At 54.5% G+C, this 22,473-nt stretch overlaps 2 protein-coding genes across 5 annotated transcripts; both read right to left on the reverse strand.

Moving 5' to 3' along the window:
- Nucleotides 1–598: 598 nt before the first annotated feature.
- Nucleotides 599–9,271, reverse strand: AK1 (adenylate kinase 1). Of its 2 annotated transcripts, XM_019636933.1 has the most exons (8): nt 9,174–9,238; nt 6,467–6,629; nt 6,222–6,260; nt 4,644–4,679; nt 4,303–4,466; nt 3,491–3,607; nt 1,077–1,268; nt 599–837 (listed from the first exon to the last, which is right to left on the reverse strand). In XM_019636933.1, exons 3-8 carry the CDS (start codon nt 6,226–6,228, stop codon nt 769–771), a joined length of 585 nt encoding a protein of 194 aa, XP_019492478.1. In that variant the 5' UTR covers nt 6,229–6,260; nt 6,467–6,629; nt 9,174–9,238; the 3' UTR covers nt 599–768. The 2 variants fall into 2 exon arrangements, with proteins under 2 accessions (XP_019492478.1, XP_019492470.1); XM_019636925.1 differs by lacking the exon at nt 6,467–6,629 and having other exon boundaries at nt 9,174–9,271.
- Nucleotides 9,272–15,263: 5,992 nt separating this feature from the next.
- ST6GALNAC6 (ST6 N-acetylgalactosaminide alpha-2,6-sialyltransferase 6) lies at nt 15,264–22,443 on the reverse strand. 3 transcript variants are annotated; one of them, XM_019636903.1, is made up of 6 exons: nt 22,347–22,443; nt 21,786–21,876; nt 19,773–19,952; nt 18,513–18,919; nt 16,222–16,329; nt 15,264–15,540 (listed from the first exon to the last, which is right to left on the reverse strand). In XM_019636903.1, exons 1-6 carry the CDS (start codon nt 22,352–22,354, stop codon nt 15,351–15,353), a joined length of 984 nt encoding a protein of 327 aa, XP_019492448.1. In that variant the 5' UTR covers nt 22,355–22,443; the 3' UTR covers nt 15,264–15,350. The 3 variants fall into 3 exon arrangements, with proteins under 3 accessions (XP_019492448.1, XP_019492454.1, XP_019492461.1); XM_019636909.1 differs by lacking the exon at nt 15,264–15,540 and adding an exon at nt 15,577–15,673; XM_019636916.1 differs by lacking the exon at nt 15,264–15,540 and adding an exon at nt 15,730–15,877.
- Nucleotides 22,444–22,473: the final 30 nt, after the last annotated feature.

Here is a 22,473-nt window from a genome sequence, read left to right on the forward strand (position 1 = left end):
AGCAAGGACAGATTGTGACCTGTTCAGGCCACTTGGCGGGAAGCCCTTTAGGTCTCACCCCCTCAAGGAGGCACTCCTGACCATGACCACCCCCCATCCAATCTTGATGCCCTTTTCAGACCTTCAGGGCTTCTTGTACCAGGAGGCCAATCACTGCCCACTTGGCTGGCTGACATGTGCCGCCCCCACTACCAGGGAGCCCTCCACTGCCCATGACCTCTCTGCCTGCTACAGCTCAGTCCCCGGAGTGGGTTAGGCACAGAAAACAGGCTCAGAGAGAGAATGGGTCAGGGCCAAGGCCATGCAGCAAGGGTCCAGAGGAATCCGGGCCAGGGTCCAGCTCTGCCTTACTGCAAGTCCCAGAGAGCAAGGACCCTACCTCAGTCACCCTGGGTCCCCAGGCCTGGCACAGCCTGAGCCTGGCACACCCTGTGTGAGGAAGGGCCCAGGGTGAGCCAGGGGAGGGGTGGCTGGCCGAGGCAGGCTGAGTGTCCTGAGGAGGAATGGGGAGGAAGACGGGCTGGCGACTCAAGGCCCCAGGCGGCCATTCCATGTGCATCAACCCCGATGGAAGCAAAGAAAAAGGAGTAAAACCGAATGTCCTCGGAAATTCCTTTAGTGTTCAGCTGTCCATGAAAACAGGATAAAGTGGCTTCCTCTGTCTATGCTCCCGCTGGGCTGGGTGGAGGCGCTGAGCTCAGGCCAGGACTCCTGAGTCAGGACAGGGGTGGGGCGGGGCTCTGAGCTGGAGAAGGGGTTCCAGCGTTGCTACTTGAGAGTGTCTAGGTGAGTGCAGACCTGGGAGAAGACACTGTCCACAGAGCCTTCGGCATTGACCTACAGGGAGACAGGCGGTCAGCACAGAGATGCTGGGTGGGCCCGACTGAGGCAGGCTCCTCCTCCAGAGGCCAGGCCTGGCTCCTGAGCCCAGCCACAGCGGACAGCAGCCCCTCCTCAAAGCAGTGGGGAGATCAAGGCCCAGGGAGGAGGGCTGACCCAAGGACACAGCAACCTGAGGCCAAGCCAGGCAATAACCCCGGTTTCCTAGGGCTCTCTTGGGCCTGCAGGGGGCGCACCTTTCGTACAATGCCTCGTTTCTCATAGAAGGCGATGACAGGTTCTGTGGCCTTGTAGTAGGTGTCCAGCCGCTTCTTGATGGTCTCCTCGTTGTCATCCACACGCCCGCTGGTCTCTCCACGTTTCAGGAGCCGCTGAGTCATCGTCTCGGGGCCTGCGTCCACATACAGCAGCAGCGTGGGCTCTCCGATCTGCAGGTGGGGCATTAGTCACAGGGGCCCCATTCCTGCCCGCTGGGGCCATCTCCTCCCCATCTTCCCACTTCTGGGGCCCCACCTGAGAGCCACTCAGACCTTCAAGCCCTTCCCCAAGGCAGCCTGACGGACCTTCCTAGAAACAGTGACCTCAGGAGAAAGTCCACGCTCCTTGCCCGATCTATGAGGACCTGCGCGGTTGGGCCCTGCCCCCACGCCAGCTCTCCTCATCTCAAGCTTCTCACTCCTTTGCTCTCCTTGCTTCAGCCACACTGACTCTCTGTGGTCTAGGCTGGCTCTCATCCTCCTCCTCCTATACCAGGCCTTGGCTCATGCCAGGACGCTCCCAGAAACTCTTTCCCCCAATAACAAGTGCTCACCTTCAGATTTGACCTAAACTCTCATTCCTCTAGGGCAGTCTTTCCAGGTGCCAACCCCACCACCATCCCCAGCCTCCTGGGACATGCTCTTCCAGTCCCCTTCTGCCTGGACTACCTCTCAGGAGGGCCAGGAGGGCCTCTGGATATTTTCCTAATGTCCCTCTCCCCAGCCTGGCCAGAGCCCCTGAGGGTAGGGAGGTGTCTGTCTTATACCAGCAGGACTGGATATGGACTTGACAAAGGAACCAGGGCTGAGTGAAGGAAGGGGTGAGGGGCTACTAATCTCTGGGAGGTTCTGAGCAATGTCACTTATTAGAATGAGTATTTCATTACCGGGAAGACTGGGAGGGCAAGAAGGACTAACTGTCTTCCTTTGGTGAGGACCTGGCGCCCCCTGGTGTCCAGAGTCAAAAAGACCAGGTGCTGGACCCCTGCAGGCCACAGCCTTGTGCCTAGCTGGCTCCCATACCAGCACCCACAACAACCCCAGGAGGGCTGGGGACTTTCATTAATCCCATTTTCTAAACGTGGCCCTGCGGACCAGAGGTGACGTGACACAGCTGGTGCATGTGGGCCAGGCCAGGACATGCCTTAGGGCTAGATCCATGGCCTCCTAGTCTGAAGGAAACCCAGCCAACCCCCATTTCACAGATTGGGAAACTAAGGCACAAATCAAAGGAGACACTTTCTGGAGGTCTTGCAGCCACTTAGAGGTCAAGGGGTACAGCATCCTACCTCTGGATGAAGCTCAAAGCTATGGAAGCCTAAAGAGAGGGGGAGTGGGGATGAGGGTCTGATCCTGCCCCCCCCCCAGCCCATCCCAGTCCTCCCTGCAAGGCCTAGAAGGAGTCCCTCTGCCAAGAAGCCCTCCCTGAGCCCCCCAGCACCTTTGCTGACCTCTCCCTCCTAGATACTTGCAGCTTTATCTGTTTCCCTCATATGGCGTGTGACACCAGAGGTATGGGTGTATGTGCATATATGTGTGTGCCCATGTGTGTGCATACCTGTGTATAGGTGTACTGAGTCCATGTACCTGCATTGCCTGAGGCACATGCGTGCATTGCCAGATGTGTGCACACATGTACACAGCCTGTGTGCATGCGTGCGTATGCCTGTGATCTCGGGGACATGTCTGTAGTGTGCACACGTATCAGCACTTTAGTGCCTGTGTGTGCATGCACGTGCCTGTACATGTGTATGTTTGGGCAAGGTGCTCCTGCCCTGCGGAAGGCTTTCCTGGTGGGCACCCACTTCAGGCAGCTCAGAGGCATTATCCTCAAGGCCCACTCTCCAGCCAGATCACCTGTGGCCTCCGGCATTCGAGGCCTCCAGCCAGGCCTGAATCTATCCTCTCCCACTTCCCCCCTAGGTGCCCTGTCCCAACAGCTTCTGTTCTCCCCATACTGGCCTGTCCCTTCCAGCCCTATCTATGCTATTTCCTGCCCCACTGACCATGTGTTTACAGGGTGCCAAGCCTCACTTTTGAAGGATACATCCTCTCTAATCCCCATGATGCCCCTCAAGGCAGCTGTGCCCTGTCTCTCCCCATTTTGCAGATGGGGACACTGAGGTTCAAAGAGGCAGAATGACGGCCCAAGGCCTCAAGCAGTTGAGCTGCAACCTGAGCCCAGGCTTGTGAACTCCCCAGCCTGGTGCTTCCTATTCTTCTAGACTTTTCTTCTAGACTTCCAAAAAGACTCCCAGAAATCTCCCCTTGTTTCCCAACTTACCCACCCCAAGCCCTCACAAATCAGTCTCTCTCTCTGCCCATCACAGCAGCCTCTACCTGGCCACCCCACATCACAGCTCCCGAAGGCCACCCACCAGGTCATGCCTTACCTTCTGCTCAAACTCTACCCCCTGCTGCACCTCCCGAGGGTAGCCGTCGATCAGGAAGCCTTTGGAAGCATCTAGCTTGGCCACCATGGCATCCCGGAGCATGTCCAACACTGTTTCCTGGGGACACAGAAAAAGAGGGAGGGGCCATGAGTCCCTCTTCCCCACCCTCCTCTGGGTCCTGGAGTGTGCTGCCCCACAGCTGAAAAGCCATCTGCCCTAACACAGATATCCCAAACAGGCCTCCCTCTCCTGGCCTTCTCTGAACCGAGAAGACTTGATTGATGGATAGAATCATTCATTCATTCAATAATATTAACTGAGCCCCAGCTCCTGTGGGGGCCCCAAGGATACAGCTGTGAACAAAGCAGACCTTCCCTGCCCTTGGGAAACTCATAGTCAGCTGAGGGGACAGACAATTACACAGCTGATTTATCAATTTCCAAGCATGATACAGGTTGCATGGGTAGAGAGGCTACTGGAGTATAAAGTTAAGTGGGTATTAGCCGTTCCTTTCAGGAAGGACTGAAAGCTAAAGTGGAAAAAAAACATTCCAGGCAGGACAGAGTATAATGAGTTTGAGGGGACAGAAAGGCCAGGGTGGCGGGAGGGTGCAGGGGTCAGCAAGGCAGGGTCCTGGAGACTCTTGGGAGCTTCTGGAAGAAACTGTCTGCCAAGGGCAATTGGGATCCACGAAAGGGTTCAGAGCCAGGGAAGGGCATGGTCAGCCTTGCCAGTGTTTCATGGGTTTTGCTGGCTGATGTCTCCTTAAGGCCACCGTCACCCTCACGCCCTCCCCGTCGGGGCACACTCACCAGTGGCACCAGCTGCCCCTTCTCCATGATCTCCGACAGCATCTTGCCCCTGGCCGAGCCGGAGCTGACCTCGGCCCGCAGAAGGTCCCCGGTGGAGAGGTGGGTGTAGCCGTACTTCTGGACAATCTTCTCACACTGGGTGCCCTTCCCTGAGCCGGGCCCGCCTGCAAGCGCCCACCCATTCAGAAGCCTCAAGAAATGAGGCCCCGACAGGGACAGGGTGTACCCGGGTCATCCAGCGAAGGATGGGCAGAGCCCAGGGCGCAGCCCCAGGCCCTGGCTCCCACCAGTGCCTGTGAAGACCCCCTTGCTCGTGCCTCACCCGCCTGCCTTGGACTCACCCACCACAAAGATGATCTTGGTTTTCTTCAGCTTCTCTGTGGGAGAGAAAAGGGGAGCAGAGTTCAGTCAGTCGCTTGGCAAATAGCCAGAAGCACTTCCAGAGTCCCAGACCTGTGCTGAGCCGGAGGCAGAGGGACAGACATAGCCCACGCCCTGTCAGAGAGGCAGATAAGTCACAGCCCAGAGTGAGTGGTGGTGGGGTGAGGAAAGCTCAGAGACTGGGACAGGTTAGAGGGAGGGAGGGTGTTCTAGGCGGAGGGATCAGCAGAGGCACAGGCCGTGAGGCTGACTCTCAGGGGCTCATATACCAACCCTCACACCCCCACCCTGTAGGTGGCTGGACCACAGCAGCGGGTCACCTCTGGCCTTCAAGTCTTCCTCACTGCGGGAGTTTCTCGCTGAGCAGCAGGCACCCATGGTCCTGTTCTGCTGTGTCGCCTACCCTTCCCCTAGCCAAGCCCTGGGCCTGCCCATCACCCCGCCTTCCCTGGGTGGTACAAATGTGGAGTTGGCAACCACAACATATATTGCCCTGGAGACAGTTGCCGGGGAAGAGGGCTGTGGTGGGTACGTGGAACCCTTGCCCAGAGAAGGAGGCCAGCTTACATTCCAACCTCTGCCTCGCAGGCCCTTAGAAAGGCCACAGCCCCAACAACAGAGGGAAACTGAGGCCTAGAGAGGCAGGGGCCTGCTCCAGGGCTTCCAGAACATGAACTGGAGCCCAGGGCCTCTTCCCAGGCTGCTGGCTTTCCCTTCTTCTTGGGGGAAGAATTCCATGCCCCCCTCTGGTTCTCTGTCCCTGTCACAATGAGCAGGTGAGCTTGGCAGCTCCCGGGGGCCCTCCTGGCCACGGGGCTAGAGCCTAGAGGAGTTGTCAAAAGAATGACTTCTCCTGTGGGTTCCCACCACCTGCCTGCCGTGGGATGGGCTCAAGCCTGGGTGTGGGGGGAGGCCACAGCCCAGTGGCAGCTGACTTTTGGAGCCCCAGGCGTGAAAGGGTGACTGCTGGTTTCAGGCGGCGGCAGCAGGCAGGCCCACTGGGCTCCTTTAAGAGCTGCCCAGGCTGAGGCACAACGCCAGAGATGGGACGGGTGGCGCTGCCAGAAGGCGGGCCAGCTAGGCTCTCTGCTCATGACTCCTTCCAGGTCCAGCCCATAAGAGCCAGGAATGTCCAAGACATCCCCAAGACCCACCCCCACTGGACGACCAGGAAACTGCGTCCCAGAGAGGGGCATCTGCACCCTTGGGGCTTCTCCACAGGGCAGGCCTCCCCTCGCCCATGCCCACCCTCTCCAGAAAGACGCAGGGATTCCGCTCTAAAAATACCAGCGTAGGTGGTGCGCTACGGGGCCCTCCGGAGCCTGAAGGAGGCCTCATCGCTTCTAAAATTAATCGTGAAATTGGCACATCCTGTGAGACGCCTGAGGAGGAGACTGAAGGCTCCCACACAGGCCCCCTCTGGCAGCCCCAGGGCTTCCTCTAGCCCCTCCCAGAACAGCTCCCGAAAGCACACCTCCTTAACAGATGGGCACACTGAGGCCCAGGCAGTGAGCAGGGTTGGAGAAGAGCCTTCATACCTTCCATCCTGCCAAGGTTCCGGGAGCCGAGTCAGTGCTCTGCAAGACAAGGGCACCGGTGGGGCAGGTGAGTGAGATTCTCCCCACCCCACCTCTGCTCCTGCCAAGCCACTGGCATGTGCCAGCCGTGCCAGGCCCTGACGTGCCTTCAGAGGGCGGAGGGGACTGCTGGGGAAAGGGAAGGCCCAAGAGGCTGGGTGACCTTGGGAAAGTCATCTTTCTTCTGTGCGCTCCCCCTGCCTCACCTGTCAGGAAGGGCAGCAGCTTCCTCCTGGCCACTGAGGGGCATAAACTGAGACACCAGCAACTGCGCAGCGGCTCCCCTCGCAAGTCCCAGAAAACAGAGCCCAGTCCTGCATCTGCTGGACACCTTGGCAACGCTCTGGCTCCCCAGGGCAGGGAAGAAAGCTGCTGGGGAGGCAGGAGGAGGGACGGGGAGCCGGGTGTGTCCTCCTCTGGGATGGCGCTTCCAAGCAGATACTCAAAGGGACCCAGAAGTCTGAAGGGAAGGTAGCTGCGGGGCCGTTTGTGTGGACACCGCCCTGCGGTTTTCAAACAAGGGATTCCCCAGGCTCTCGGTCTTCCACCCCCTGCAGACCCAACTACCACGCCCTACGCCCTACGTGGCCCCAGCCCCCGACCCCCTTGAGAACCTTGCTCCACTGCCCTCCCATCCCCTCAGCATACAAATAACCCCAACCCCTCCTGGGACCCCACTTTGCTTCCACAGCCCCCCAGGGACCTCCCTCAACCTCCCCTTCCCATCTGTCTTTTCAGAATTACTGCCTATACATCGTTGGCCTCACCCACCAGCCCTCCCCAAGGCCACCAGCAACCATCACGGCCACTCTTGCCTTGACCTTTAACCCTCAGCCCTAGGCCAGCATTCCTCCTGCCTGAGACCCTCACCCCAGGCCCCTACTCCACCCTCTCACTGTTGGTTTCAGGTTCCCAGGAGCCCCCTGCCTAGCCAGTAGAAGCCTCTATCCAGCATCATAAGTCTGCAGCCCTTGGACATGCTAGAGGCCCCTCAGACTCTAAACAGTCCCTCCTGCTCCCCAGCTAGAGGCCCCTCTCTCACACCCACTTCCACCCTGCATAAGCAGATCCCAGCTCTCTTGTTCCTGAACCTCTCTCTAGTCTGTGTCCTCAGGGCCATTTCCTTGTTCCAGGCAGGTAGCCTCCGCACCTCCACACCCCACCACACAAGCATAAGGCCATGTCACTTGTGTGCCTAAAACGCTTCCATGTGTGGCCCTCTCAGCTCCCAACAAAAAGCCTGGGCCCCAAATGTAGCTGACAGCCTAACGATTTGCCCCACCCCTCTGCAGCTTTATCAGCTGCTGTTGAAACTGCTGGGAGCTCCCTCACCCACCGTGACCATGTCCCACCTCGAGGCCCCAGCTCATGTTGCACCCAATGTCTGGATGCCTTTACCCCAGGTGCTACTGTTTTGGACTCAATTCAAGTGTTGCCTCCTTCAGGAAGCCTTCCTGGACTTGCCCTCCACTCCCACACTGGCAGGTCCTTCCTCTAAACTTCTCGTGGTGTCACACATATCACACTGTATTGAGCCTCCCTGTTGTACTGCAGGTCTGTATCCCCCTGGCCCAGGCTGAGCATAGAGCTGGGGAGCCTCACTCAATCCTCACAGCCGTCTTCCGTCTTCTCAGGGAACTGAGGCTTAGAGAGGAGAGACTTGCCCCAGGGCCTGGCTCGGGTCAAACCTGGGGCTGCCGTTTCCTGCTGCTTTGGGCCCAGCACCCAGTAGGTCCTTAAGCAGCTTTGCTGACCGTGCTGCTTGAGAGGCATGAGTTATGGCCTCTTTCCTGCTGAGTGTGCTTAAGGAAGGGCAGTAGCTGCCAACACACCCCAGCAGCTGGCAGGGGCGAGGGAGGGTCCCCAGGCCAGGGACAGCCTGCAGTGACACCTGAGGAGTTGCCTCCAATCCCACCCTGCTCCGCCCTCTCCTAGTAACCTAAGCCCCTCTGTCCTGTTGGCACCTGCCACCTCCTGGGTCCAAAATAACCTGGGTCCTGAGGAGGCCTCACAGAGGCCAGGGGTCCAGGATGGAGTTGGGTTACGGACTCAGCGCCCAGGCCTTATAAGGCCCCCGGATCGGGGCCGCAGTGACTCCTAGTATAACTGGGTGGTCTGTCCAGGGGTCTGAGGGGCTGAGGCCAGAAGGACAGAGACTTAACCTCAATCACAAGGCAAGACCCAGGTCTCCCATCTCCCAACCAAAGGCAGCCTTGACAGTGGTTGGCAACAACTAGGGTTCAAACCCCAACTCCATCACTCAGTTGTGTGACCTTGGACAGCTGATGTCCCTTCTTTGGGCCTGCACCCCAGGCCCTGTCCTGCTGCTGCCGAAGAGTCCAGGGTTGGTAGCTGAGCAGTGCTCAGGAAAGACCCTATGTGCTGGCCTCAGAGCCCCTGCTCTTTCAGAGGGCTGAGGCAGGGGGCCAAACATCCAGGGGACATCCCATCCCCCCAGCACTCAAAATGACAGGATAGCTCCTCCAATCACAGAGGCTGCTCCGCCCACCCAGGTCGTTGAGGGAGGGAGTCAGGCCACAGCCCCCCCTCCCTGGGCCCCAGCTGGGATGTGCCAAGGACAGGAACCTGGAGCCCCAGGAGTACAAGCCAGGACAAAGGGGTGACTGTGTAGGAGGTTGGGAGGGACTGCAACACACACACACACACACACACACACACACACACACACACACACAGGCACACAGTGTGGCATGAATACCCAGAGCAGAGCCTGGGGAGTACAGACAGGCAAATACACACAGATCATAACCATGGACACACACACAGCCACACAAACCCCAAGGATACCCCGACACCACAAACATGCACGCCCCAGGTGCTTGCAGCTCCCCCAGTCCCCGCACCGGCACTTCCCCGCAACATGCACAGACAGGCACAGAGGCACACACTGACCTGGGGGTGGGGTGCGGCTGGGCGCTGGGGCCAGTGCGTGCCCTGCCTGTCCTCGCCAGTCACCCACCCGCAAAGGCGACTATTTATAAGGCTGTCAGCAGCGCATGGCATGCTGGGAGCCAGCTTCGAGATGGCAGGAGGGAGGGAGGTGGGAGGGAGAGCAGGCAGGGCAGGGAGGGGACTGGACCAGAGCGGAGCAAGACTGGATGGAGTCCTCCATCCAGGTGGCTGTGCCTATACCCGCACACAGCACTTTACAGTTTTCTGAGAGTTTTTCATTCCTGCGTTGCCTCCTCCGTGCCCATATCACGGGGACAGGACCAGGTTTCCCATATGACAGCTGGAGAAACAGGCCCAGATAGAAGAGGCTCTTTGCACAAAATCCCACAGCAAATTGGTGGCAGAGAGAGGCCAGACCAGGGAGGGAGGACACCGAGGCATGGATTCTGGGGGGTTTGCTGGCCAGGCAGTCCCCTCAGTCCCTTCTCAGATCCAGCCCAGAGGCACCTGGGCCAAGACCCACGTGGAATTCCTCCTCCCTTGATGGAAGGGATCCCAAGAACTCCTGTGGGACTGAAACTCCCCAGGACCCCAAAGACCACCCACAAAGTCCTCTCCCAGCTGGTGGTTGTGTACAAGATTATTTAAAAACCCACCCTGCCCCCATTGGCAGCTCCCAAGGAGGCGAACCTGAGTATGTGGGACATTCAGAATGCTGTACCCAGATGGGGGACTGGCGAGCCTGATAAAACGAACAGCCCCCATTAATGAGCACTTACTGCAGTGCCAGGCACTGAGCAGAGCGCCAGACTCAGGCCATGTCTGCGAATCTTTAACATGGAGGAAAGTGAGGTTCACACCTGTAAAATCGCTTGCCTGAGGTTCCCAAGCAGAAAGTGATGTGCTTATCCACGGAGACTGACACACAGCAGTAGGTGCTCAATAATGTAGCAGAAGAGACCAGGACCATGCAGCTTCAGAACTCCTGCACTTGACCACTACACCATGACCTTGGAAGCAGCAGTCTCAGATGATGGGGTGGGTTAAATTTAGAATTTGTCTTATAGGTACTAGGGAGCCATGGGAGGTGTTTGAGCAAGACAGAGAGACTACCCAGAGAGTGAGACTACTTTCGGTGGGTGGTTTCTTAGCAACAACAGCAGCCTAGACACCAGAGGCCTGGATCTAGTCCCAGCTCTGCCACCTGTGATATCAGACAAGGTCCTTACTCCTTAAGACCCTAGTTTCCCCATCTGTGGGAGGACAGGTGCTGACTTAGAGGGTCTGCCTTAGAAGTTGTTTGAAAGGCCCTATCCCAAACTATAGGTGGCTGTGTGCATTGACACAACCTTTGGGGGAAGCAAATTGAAGATGTCCATCAGAATTTCAAATGTGCCCTTCACCTTTAGGAATCCCACATGTGGGCACCAAATGTGTACAGGATGGTTCCCTAGTGCCCGTGGGGACTGACTGATGGGAGGGACAGTGGTACAGCCAGGCAGGTGGAGGGGTGGTGACTGCCCTAGAGTCACCATGAGAAAGGATGCCAGAGGTCTGTGAGGCTGGCAGGGCAAGAAAAACAGGCAAACGCCCAGCTGTGCCGGACTTACCTTCAACAATTCTAAACATGCAGGGGTAGGGGTGTGTGAGAAAATCTAGTCCTCATTTTTTTTCTTTGCATTTTAGCATCTCTGAAACTGTGTGGTCTTATAATCAAGTCAATGGCATCTTCAAGTTGATGAAATAAAGTAGAACTGAGCAGGGGTGGGGAGGGGGTGCCCATGATCCCACGGGGTGGGGGCTGGACTCTCACTTGTTACTTAAAGGCTTCTTTTCTTTTCTTCCTTACTTTTTTTTAATACAACAAGCATCTATTACTTTACATATAAAACACTTTTAACACAGAGGTAGCTTGAGGACATTATGCTAAATGAAATAAGCCAGTCACGAAAAGACAAATACTGTACCATTCCACTTACATGAGGTATCTAAAGTAGTCAAATTCATAGAAACAGAAAGTAGAATGGTATTACCAGGGGCTGAGGGCGAGGGGGAATGGGAGTTGTTTAATGGGTCTAGAGTTTCAGATCTGCAAGATGCAAAACTCCTGGAGACCTGCTTTACAACAATGTAAAAATACTTAACACTACTGAACTGTACACTTAAAAATGGTTAACTGGTAACTCTTATGTGTGTTCGTTTGTTTACCACAATAAAAAAATAAATGTAAAAATCTTAAAAATTGAAAAAAGAAACCTATTTTAAGTACCTGTTTTAACTATATCATTGATTTTCCACCTGTTGATTTTCCACCAATGCTGAAATATTAAAGATTCAGGATTTTTTTTTCTCAGATATAACCTAAAGAAAGAAAAAAAGGAGGGAGAGAGGAGGAGAGGCAGGGAGGGAGGAAGAGAGGAAGGAAAGAAGGAATGAAAGAAGGAAAGAAGGGAGGGACAGAGGGAAGGGAGAGAGGGAAAGAAAAAAACTGCATGGAGGAAAAATCTGGAAGGGTATACCTTCCAGCGGTTCTCAACCTGTGGGTCGCGACCCCTTTGGGGGTCGAACGACCCTTTCACAGGGATCGCCTAAGACCATCGGAAAGCAAAACGATATTTATATTACGATTCATAACAGTAGCAAAATTACAGTTATAGAGTAGCAACGAAAATCATTTTATGGTTGGGGGGTCACCGCAACGTGAGGAACTGTATTAAGGGGTCGCGGCATTAGGAAGGTTGAGAACCGCTGCCTTAGACTGTTAACAGGGAATAGGACTGGGTGATGCTCTAACTTTCTATTTTATGTCATTTATATGGTTTCAGTTATTTTATAACATTAAAAAATACCTAAAAACATAACCATATAAAATGAAACCAATTTTTAAAAACATTTTAAAAATATTCTGGTTAAAGAAAGAATTCCCAGGCTTGAAAACAAGCCAGCATTGGAGAGTAAACCTGGTCCGGCCTCACTCTGTTCACAGCTGGATCCCGGCATCGGCACACGGGCCCCTGAGGGGCTGGCTGCCCCAAGTGGGCCCAGCTCGACTGCTGAGCCCCTGCAGGAAACTGGCTGAAGCCCGTGTGGGCTTTGCAGCTGGTGGAAGATGCCCCCACCCCCAAGCAGGGGTGGAGGGGCCCACAGGGGTAAGAGGGATACTCAGGGATACCCCAAATTAGGAGGTGGACTTGGTCCTGGCCACAGTGGGGAGCCAGTGAAGGTTTCAGAGCAAAGAGAGCCGTGATAAGGTGGCTTCTGGAAGGTAATGTTGGCAATGAGTGTACCAGTCTCCATGAGACCCCTCTGTGGGGGGTGAGAGTTGGTGGGGTTGAGGACTAGGCCCCAGGCCTCCTGCCCTCAGCATCTTCTCCCAGTCCTACTTCTTGCTGAACTGAATTTTCCCAGGGTCGGCCCCCAGCAGCCCAGCCCCTCCTGCATCTCCCTTCATACCCACCAGTGGGCAGACAGGGTCCCAGAAGCCTTTGCACAGGCCTGGAGGGTGTTCCATTCCCGTATTCCCACCCCCATGCAAGGCCTTAGGCTCACCACATAATGACTTTGCAAGGAGTCCCTGTTTCTTCAACACTCCCACCACCACCATCATTACTGTGCATGGCTGGCCCAGGCCCTGGGCCCGGCAACCTCCCAGCCTCCTGACTGTCCTGCTGCTGTCTGAGCAAGGACAACCTCTCCAAACAAGAGGGATTGAGCCTTTGCCCCCCTTAGGCTGGCACTCATGGCCTTTTGCCATCTGGTCCCACTGCTCCTTCCTTCTATAGTCTTGCTGCCTACTGAGCAGCGAGGCTATGGGTCCCACCACTGGGCTATTGTTTGGGCCATTCTTCCCACCTGACATTCCCTCCCTCTTCAAGTGCACCTAATACAGCACATGGCACATGGCTACTTACTGAGAGAAAGTATACGTGAACTGAGGTACAAACGCAGGGTGCCCTTCTCTCCTCCCAGCTCCATGGACCACCATCTCGGCTGGCCCAGTGCCCAGGGAGAGCTCTTTCTGGGTCCCCAGCAGGCCGCCTGCCCTTGTCTCACACAGTCACCCTTTGTTAGGCCTCCCGCTCCCAAGGGCATCTTATCTGCCTGAACAGGTTGTAATCTCCCAGGGTCACGGACCCCCTTCCTTCTGCCAATCTGGTAAACAAGGGCTTTTACTCAACCACAGCTCACTACACCCCTCCCAGGGTTGCAGCCCTGCCGATTCCTGCCTGCTGGGCCCTGCAGGAAATTTTGGCTTCCTGCCCTCAGCACCCCCAGGCCCTAGAGCCCACCTCTGACCCCACCACCTCCCCTCTCCCCTCAACAGGCTGCTGTGGCTTCCTGCCTCCTGTCTCCCCAGCTGCTTCCTGTGACAGGGTTGTCCTTCTCTCCCACTCCACTTCTCTCCCCGCAGGAAACTCTTCCCCGAACCTCTACAGGGCTCTTCATCTTTCAGGTCTCCAAAGAACATTGCCTCAAAAGCCCCTCTTACAGCATGTGTGTGACTATCTTTGTAGCCCTTTACTGCCCTTGGTGGCCTGACTGAGGCAGAACCTGTCATGGGGCCCCTCCCCGCCCTAGAACCTGAGCTCCTTGAGGGCAGTGTGTGGTCCCATTTCCGCCGCCAGGAGGCGACGGGGATTCTGAGACGGCAAGTGACTTGCCCAAGCTCACACAGGCAGGGGCAAGCGGGACTGGAAAAGCCAGGTGGGCTTGGCTTGGGAACCCCACGCCTCCCCAACCCCCAGAACTGCCAGCTCTCCACCCAAATTGTAGAACGCGTGACTCACTGGCCAGCTGAGAAAGCTGGCCCTCCTGCTTGTACGTGAGCTCCCAACGTGGAGGGTGTGGGCACTGTCCCGAGGAAGCCCAAAACCCCAGGCCAGAGAGAGCCCAGCTCGACCGGGAGACACAGGAAATGGAGCCGGAGCTTAGGTGCATTTATTCCTGTACAAATCATTACAAAATCAAGTCTGGGGGAGTCGCTGCCCCCCCCACCCCTCATGTGCAATAGCTTGCCTGGCCTCCTCCTCCCCAACCTGGTCCCTCCCATTCAACAGCCTCCTCCAGGAAAGCCCTCCCGTCTTCCCTTCCAGGCTTCAGAAGAGCAGGGGCAAACCACCCCCACTGTGGCCCAGCAATAAAGTGCCTGATACAGAGTGAAGGGGGATAGAACCCAAGCAACGCAGCTCGCAGCCTTCTTGAGCTATCCTAGGCCCCATGGGAACCTTGGATAACTCCAGAAACTACAAAGGGACTGCTTGAAACCCGCTTGGCTGGGGTCCTTCGTTTCTCAGCCCCAAAGGCTCCTCCAACAGGTGGAAAGCCTCGCTGCTGGATGGCAGAAAAGGGGGCCTGGCTCTTTAAGAGCCAAGTTAATAGCAGCTGGGCAGAGGGCTAAGAAACAGCTGGAGGTTTGTCCCATTCTTATCAGAGCCCCCCAAACCTGGGGGAGTTTGAACAAAAATACCCTCATTTCCAGGAAGAGATGGGGAAAGGAATCCCAGATGCCCAGGGAGCTGAGCTCCCAACAATCTGAGACCTCCCAGGGAGCTTAGCCCTACCAGCAAGGGAACCCCAGACCCTCAGAACCTGACATGGGCAGAAGGGTGCCAGAGAGGGGGCAAGGGATTTGTCCAAGGCCACTCAGGGCAGAACCAAGATCGGGACACTGGCCTCCCACCTCTGGGACCCCTACACGCAACCCCACAAATGCCCAGCCGGCTTCTGGACAGCAGCCACCTCCCATGCAGCCTCTTTGTGGCTCTGGGAAGTGAGGGGGCAACACAAAGTTCCCAGCTCCTTGGGACAGGACCCCATTGTCCCAGCCAACAAGAAGTGATTTGTGGATCGTCCTGGGGCCCTGAACCAAGGCCTCATGGGAAAGGACATGTCCTTAGCCTCACTTACTCAGAAATACCCTGATTGACTATGCTCAGACCCTGACTGCACAAGAAATCTCAACACCCCTGATTGACCACATAGAAGTCCAAATCCCTGATTGGCCAAGAGCTACCCCCAGGCCCTGACTGGCTGGGAGATACACCCTCTTCAAGACCCTGACTGGCCAGAAGACACTCCAGCCAGTCTTGACTGGCCAGGAGATGGCCCTTGGTAAAGGGGCTGGATGGAGAGCCACTTCTCCTCTGTCCCTTGGGAGGGCCCCGCAGGCAGGGCGGCCTAGGTCCAAGAGGGATGGGAGAAGGTGATCCCGTACAGCTGGGCCCAGGACGAGAAGACCCTCTTCTCGGTGATGAAGCGGTGGTGGTTGCCCTTGCGGCTGTGCTCATTCTGGATGTAGGTGACACACTCGTCCGGCCCCTTGGGCTCATAGTAGTGGTAGGGCATGCGCTGCAGGCGGGGCCGCTGGCTGGGGCAGAGCAGATGGGGGCCGTGAGGGCAGGGTGGGCACCGGCAGGGCCCTTCCCCTTTCCAGCCCCTGACCTGCTGCAGGACCTCAGTGGCGGAAAGCCCTGCCCCTCCCTGGGCCTCAGTTTCCCCATCTGTAAAATGGGTGGAGGGTAGTCGAGGTTTGGGACCACCACACTTTTTTTTTTTTTTTTTAAATGCAGACCTTTTCCTGTCCCCAGGAGGTGGCAGAGTGTAGGGTAGAGGTAAGGACTGTGGGCTCTGGAGCCTGGCCACCATCCTTTACTGTCTGTGGGACCTTAGGGCACTCACAAAACGTCCTCCTCAGTTTTTCTCATCTAAGAAATGAGGAGAATAACGTACCTTTCTCAGGGTCACTGTGAGGAGTGAATGAGATAATAAATATAGCTGTGCTTGGGACGTGATCAGCACTCAATAAAGAATAGCTGTCACCTTGTAGGCTTTTCATACAGTAATGATAACAGTTATTATTAATATACGAACTCTGGACTCTGGCTGAGCTTGGGGTGGAGGCCTCTGAGGTAGCTCCAAGGAGCCTAGATCACTGCAGAACAGTCTGAATGCCATCAAATAGAGGCCCTTAAAGGCCCCCCAGCCAGTTTCCAGGCCCCCAGCTTCATCCCGCAGCCTGTGACTGGGCATTGTCCGGGGGGGGGCTCACCTGCAGTAGTCGGGGGGTACCATGCCATAGACGTGCACGTGGTCACATAACTCCACTGCAATCACCATAGTGAACCAGCCTGTGCTCAACCACGAATGGGACTTTTCCCTGCGGGCAGAGAGCGAGCATAAGGGGTCATGCAGGCAGGGGTGAAACAGGCAGGGGAACTGGTCAACCCCGTTTCCAGGAACTCCACCCACCCACTCATCGGGCCCTCCCACCACTGCAGTCACCCCCAGTCCAGCCCACTGTGGGCTCAGGGGCATACCAGCGGGCGGGCTCCTCTGAGCAGAGGTGAGGGGTGTGGAAAGAGCTCCTTTGAGGGAAAGAGTAGGAAGACAGCATGCTGGGAATAAACTCCTGGGGAGACCGGTCACACTTGGGCAGGCTGGGAGGGACCACGACCACAGAACATGCTAGAAGCAGCTGTGCCTATGCTAGGAGCAAACTCCCAAGGGGAGACTAATCAAAGACAGTTATGCTAAATGTGACAAGTTCAGAGCAAAGCATGGAAAAGTAGCTAAGAGCCTAGAACTGTGCTTTTCACTACAGCTGCCACATGTAGCACATGTGAGCACTTGACATGGGCTGAGATGTGCCGTTAATGTAAAACACACTGGATTTCTTAGAGTATGAGAAAAAGAATGTAGACTATGTCATTGATAATTTCTGACATTGATTACATGGTGAACTGAAAATATTTTGGGTATATTTGATTGACGGTGGTTCTTTGAAAAGTTTCAAAGAAAATAAACCTCTTATAAGACTGACAACAGAAAAAACACAAATTACCAATATCAAGAATAGAAGAGAGGATATCATCCTAGACTGTGTAAACATTAAAAGAATAATAAGAAAACCACAAAAAAACCCCGACATACATGACAACTTAAATGAAATGGGCCAATGCCTTGAAAACCACAAACTACCAAACCTCACCCAAGATGAAACATGCTGTACTGTTAAAGAAATTGAATTCATAGTTTAAAATCTTCTGAAAAGGAGCTCTCCAGGGTCAGACAGTTTCACTAGCAAATTCTACCAAACATTTAAAGAAGAAATAACACCAATTCTTCAGGAAAATAGAAGAGGAAACATTTCCCAATTCATTTTCGGAGGTCAACATTACCCTGATACCAAAAGCAGGCAAAGACAGTACAAAATAAACTATAGATCAATATCTCCCATGAACACAGATAGAAAAATATCAACAAAATATTAGCAAGTCAAATCCAGCAATAGACATACAGGGCAGCTACAAAAACCTGTAGCTAACATCATATTCAATGATCAAAGACTGAATGCTTTTCTCCAAGACTAGGACCAAGGCAAAGATGTCTACTCTCACCACTTCCAATACAATTCAACATTGTATTAAAAGTCCTAGCCAGTGCAATAAGGCAAGAAAAAAAAAAAACAAGAGGCATATATATTGGAAAGGAAGAAATAAAACCATCCTTATTTGCATGTCCTTACATAATCATCTGCATAGAAAATCCCAAAGAATCTACAAAAATCTCCTAGAAACAATAAGTAAGTTTAGCAGGATTACGGGATATAAGGTCAACACACAATAATCAATCATATTTCTAAATACCTTCAATGAATAATTAGGAACCAAAAAAGATTTTTTTTAATGCCATTTACAATAGCTCCAAAACTTCCAATGTTTTGGTATAAATCAAACACAATATGTACATGATCTATATGTTGGACATAATGGATTAAATAAAACATATTAAAAATAATTTCATCTTTTTCGTTTTACTTTTTTAATGTGGCTACTAGAAAAATTTAAATTATGTATGTGGCTTGTATATTGGACGGCACTAGCCTGCCTAGTTTTTCTAGGGAGATTAGTCAGAGCAGTGCTGGGAGTGATTTATGCATAGAATAGAACATGCTGGGAGCAATAGTATGCTTAAAGCAAGAAGTGCTGGGAATAGTCAACATTTTCCATGAGGCACACTATACAGGGAGCTCTCCTAGAAAGATGCCAGAAGTGACTGCACGATCTTACAGCAGAACATGCTGGGAACCCTCATTTCCTCAGAAGGATGCATGCTAGGAGGAAGTCCTCCTGGGGAGAAGAGGCCATACAGAGCATGTTGGAAATGACTTGTGCTAAGAGGTGGACATGAAGAGAACTTCTCTAAGAAACATGACCAGAGGGTGGCAAGAAATGACCACACCCTGAGAGCAGTGCACGCTAGGAGCAACAGGCCCTCTGGGCAGAGCATGCTGCGGGGGAGCAGAGGGCTATCCAGAGGGAGCGGGCAGGAGGCTGGTACCTGTCCTTGCCCGTCTCACCCCGGAAGAGGTCGTCAAATTGGCGCATGCGGCCGGGAGAGACGGTGTAGGCCTCCATGTTGGGGAACACCAGGCCTGCCCGCTGGATGACACGCACAAGGCTTCCCTGGGGTTTCTGCATCTTGTTCGGGGGACCCCAGAAGATGAATACGGTTTCGGGGGTCCGGTTGACAAACTCCTGGGGTCTCCGCAGCACACGGAATACACTGGAGTGGGCCACCACACGGAAAGTGGTCTTGTTGCCCACATCTGCTGAGTAGCCTGTGGTGGGCGCGTCATTCATGCGGATTGTGCACTCAGCCCGTTCAATCTCAGGGCCCAGCTTGGTGCCCAGCAGGTGGCTGGAGCTGGTGACAATCACACACTGGTGGCACCGGGAGGGCAGCGTCTGGGGAGGCAAGGAAAGTCAACACTGTGACGACCATTCCACGCCAGGCCCTGTGCTTTGTACATCCAGACTTCCAGGAGGCTGGAATTACTGTGCCCATTTTAAAGACAGAAACCAAAGCCCATTCAGTCAACATTCAACAAATATTTATAGCAAGCTGGTTAATGACCAAGTACTTGGGGCAGAGCAATGAGCAAAAGAGACCCCACTCCTGCCTTCAAGAACTCACGGCTAGGGCCGGCCAAGCGGCTCAGTTAGTTAAGAGCTTGCTCAATAGTGCAAGCTCTGAGCAACAGGGTTGCCAGTTCGATTCCTGGCCTGAGCTGAGCTGCCAACAGGTGGCAGGATGGTTCGGCTAAAAAATAAAAAAAAAAAGAACTCATGGCCGGGGAGACAGACAGCAAACAAGTAAATGATAAAATAATGCCAGGTGGTTAAGTAAAATGTGCTAGTGCTAGGAAGAAAATAAAATAAGAGGCAGGGGATCAAAAATGACAGGAGCAGGAGCTGTTTTTGTGTTGTCAAGTACCCCAGTGTCCTCCCAAACCCTGTGTGGACTCACCAGTAGAGACAGATCAGTGAAAACCAGACAGCTTTCTAAAGGGATTCTGACAAAGGAGATGGTGGGATATTAGTCTAAGGATGGAAACTTGGGAGAACTGAGGCCCAGAGAGGGGCAGAACACTTGTCCAAGGTCACACATCAAACAAGGGGCTGAAGGCACTGAAAGCCAGGGCCTTGACTCCCAAGATCCACCCTTTCCTTGAGGAGGGATGGAGGGAATGGAGAAAGGAGGCGGAGGGAGCAGTGATGGTGGGCTATGGGGAGGATCTCCCCAGAGTGGCCGCCCTACCTTGTTGCCTAGAACGGGGACATAGCCATCGGTGATGCTCCACTTCCTGAGGTTGATGGGCCGGCGGCTGCGGCCCCGCAGGGAGCCGTAATGGAAGACCTCACTGGCACTGTTGGAGCTGTAGAGGATGAGGATGGTGATGAGAGCAAAGAGGATCACGAACACTGCTGACCGCTGCTCCTGGAGAGGGGAGAGGCCGGTGAGGGTCCGGGGACCCTACAGGCGCAGTGCCCCGCCTACTTGCCGCCTACCACACCCAACTAACTCCTGCTTCTCATTCCAGACCAGTTCACTACCTCCTCCAGCAAAGCCTCCTCCGGCCCCTGGTGCACCTGCCCCGCCCCATCACAGCACTGATCACGCCGCCCCCATGAGCTCTGAGGCTGGGACTGGGTCAGCCTTGCTGTGATCACAGCTTCTCCAGAGTTCAGCTCACCTAGTACACTCAACCACCTGCAACACCCAGAGACCCTCAGCTTCCCTTCCCTGGAGCAGACCTTGTATAGACCTTGGGTGCCTCCAGGGAGTTATCTCCTGTGAACAGCTATCCCTGTAGCTTAAGAGGGTAGATTTGTGACTTCCACCAGCACAGCACCACAGCGAGTTCTCTGCCTTCCATAGCTGTTCCCTCTCCAGAAAGGCCTGAGTCTCAGCCGGGGGGGCTGCTCCTTAACCTGCGATTCCTGTATTCCTTAACGTTCCGATCTCTCGTTACTCCAATGTCCGATTATAGTTAATACCTCTTTACATTAAACTTTCTCTGTTCAAATTACTGTGTGGTTTCTCTCTGCCGATTGGACCCAGACTGATACACACACATCACCCTGCCCCTCACTGTTGCCATGCAACTACGCAGCCATCTGTCCCCCCACGCTTAACCCTAAACTGACCCTTTTGAGGACACTGTTCATACACCTTGAGTCTCTCTGTTTGGCTCCAAAGGATGGCCGGTTAGTCAATGACGGGTAAGATTCCTCGTGGGAGGAACAACCTAAGACAGGCACGGTCGGGTGGAGGCCATTAGGAGAAATCTCGGGGCTGATGGCGGTGGGCATGAGCCCTCACTCGCCCCCCCCCCCAAAAGACTGGAGGTTTTCTGCCTCTGTGGCTACATTCCTTCCCTCAACCTGCTTGGGAAGTTACCTGATGGTGTGATAGTGTCTGTCCTCAGCACAATAATCTTATTTTCCTGGGGTCATTTGCATATAGGATGTGTGAAGACAGAGCATCTGTCTTATTGCAGCGGGCGGAGTTTACAGGCATGGGTAATCTGGCTTGAGCTAGTTCTCAGGAATGAGACTCTCAGACTGTGGAGAGAACAATGCTACTTCCAGGTGGGTGGAGAAATAAAAGCGGTGTGTCGGCCAGATTCGGGGCTCTTAGTCCACGAGGCTGGAGACCCTTGGCCCCACACTCCTTTAACTCTTGACTGCTGTTTCTTTTATCTCTTAACCCTTCGCCGCCCCCTCTCGTTCTCCCACTGCTCATGTCATGCGGGACGCGACACCCAACCTTCAGGCTCTGCCAAGGCTGTGGAGCAGTGGATTCTAGGAAAGGGATGTGCAGGGCCAGGCACACAGTAGGTACTCAGGAAAGCATGAATGAATAGATGATGGGGAATCCTGACACACAGAGCGATGCTCACAACATTCTGTCATCTTTGACTGACCACTGCCCCCTCCCCCGGCCTCTCACTCACCTCTACCTCCCCACCCCCAGCTCCTGCATAGCACTCCAAGTCAACTTCTTAGACAATCCTTCACCACAGATGGACCAGTTTAGCCTAAGAGGACAGAGGTAGACCTGGGCCCAGAGAGAGGCAGGATCTTGCCTAAAGCCACACAGATCAGTGGCCACAGGAGGGCTCAAAATCAGGGCCTCCCAGGTATCAACCGCCTCTTGGTGAGAAAGAGCAACTTGCCATGGCCTGGGTCTGAGACAGGTCCAAAGGAGCCCATCTTACAAAAGGAAGTAAGAGGCTGAGATGGGAACAGGAAATTAAGGGGGACTTACTTTGTTGCTACTCATTTCTCTCTCACCGTTGCTGAGGGGCAGGGGCCAGCGTCCTGCAGATGGCCCAGCGGGCAGGAATTCAGACTCACACCTGTAAGCCACAGAAAGGTTTATGGCCTGGATGCCCTCCCCTAGGTCCAGCTAGTCAAAGGTTACACCCTTTCCTCCCCTGCCAGCTCTCCTACCCACCCATGGCGTCAAGGCTCAGGGCCATACCCATTTTGCAGACACTGAGGCCCAGAAAGGGCAGAAAACTGCCTGAGGTCACACAGCCAAGCGGTAGCAGTGCCCTGCCTCTCTCCTTGCCCCATGCTCTCTCCTACTCTGCTCCCTCAGCAGGGGCCTCCCCATACCCTGGCTCTCCTAGGCAGCTAGTTTCCCTACTGGGAGGCCTGGCCCCCACCCAGAAGGAAGCTCATTCACACCCCTACTCTAAAACCTGCCTTAGGTCCCTGTGGCCTCAGAATAAAGCAACATTCCTTGCAGGTGCCCAAACTCCTCTGCACTGCACCCTTCCACGTCTTGTAAACTGTTTGCAACATCCTGCCCTCCTGCACACACCCACTCATCCTCCAAGCCTGCGGTGAGCCACGAACTTCCGTGTGTCACCTCCAGCCAGGCTGAGATCTCTCTGAGGGTGCAGCCAACACAGGTCCTCACTCACATTCTCTGCTGTGCCTCCAGAGCC

This window comes from Hipposideros armiger, unplaced genomic scaffold (assembly GCF_001890085.2).
Source record: "Hipposideros armiger isolate ML-2016 unplaced genomic scaffold, ASM189008v1 scaffold_3, whole genome shotgun sequence".
Lineage (NCBI taxonomy): Eukaryota > Metazoa > Chordata > Mammalia > Chiroptera > Hipposideridae > Hipposideros > Hipposideros armiger.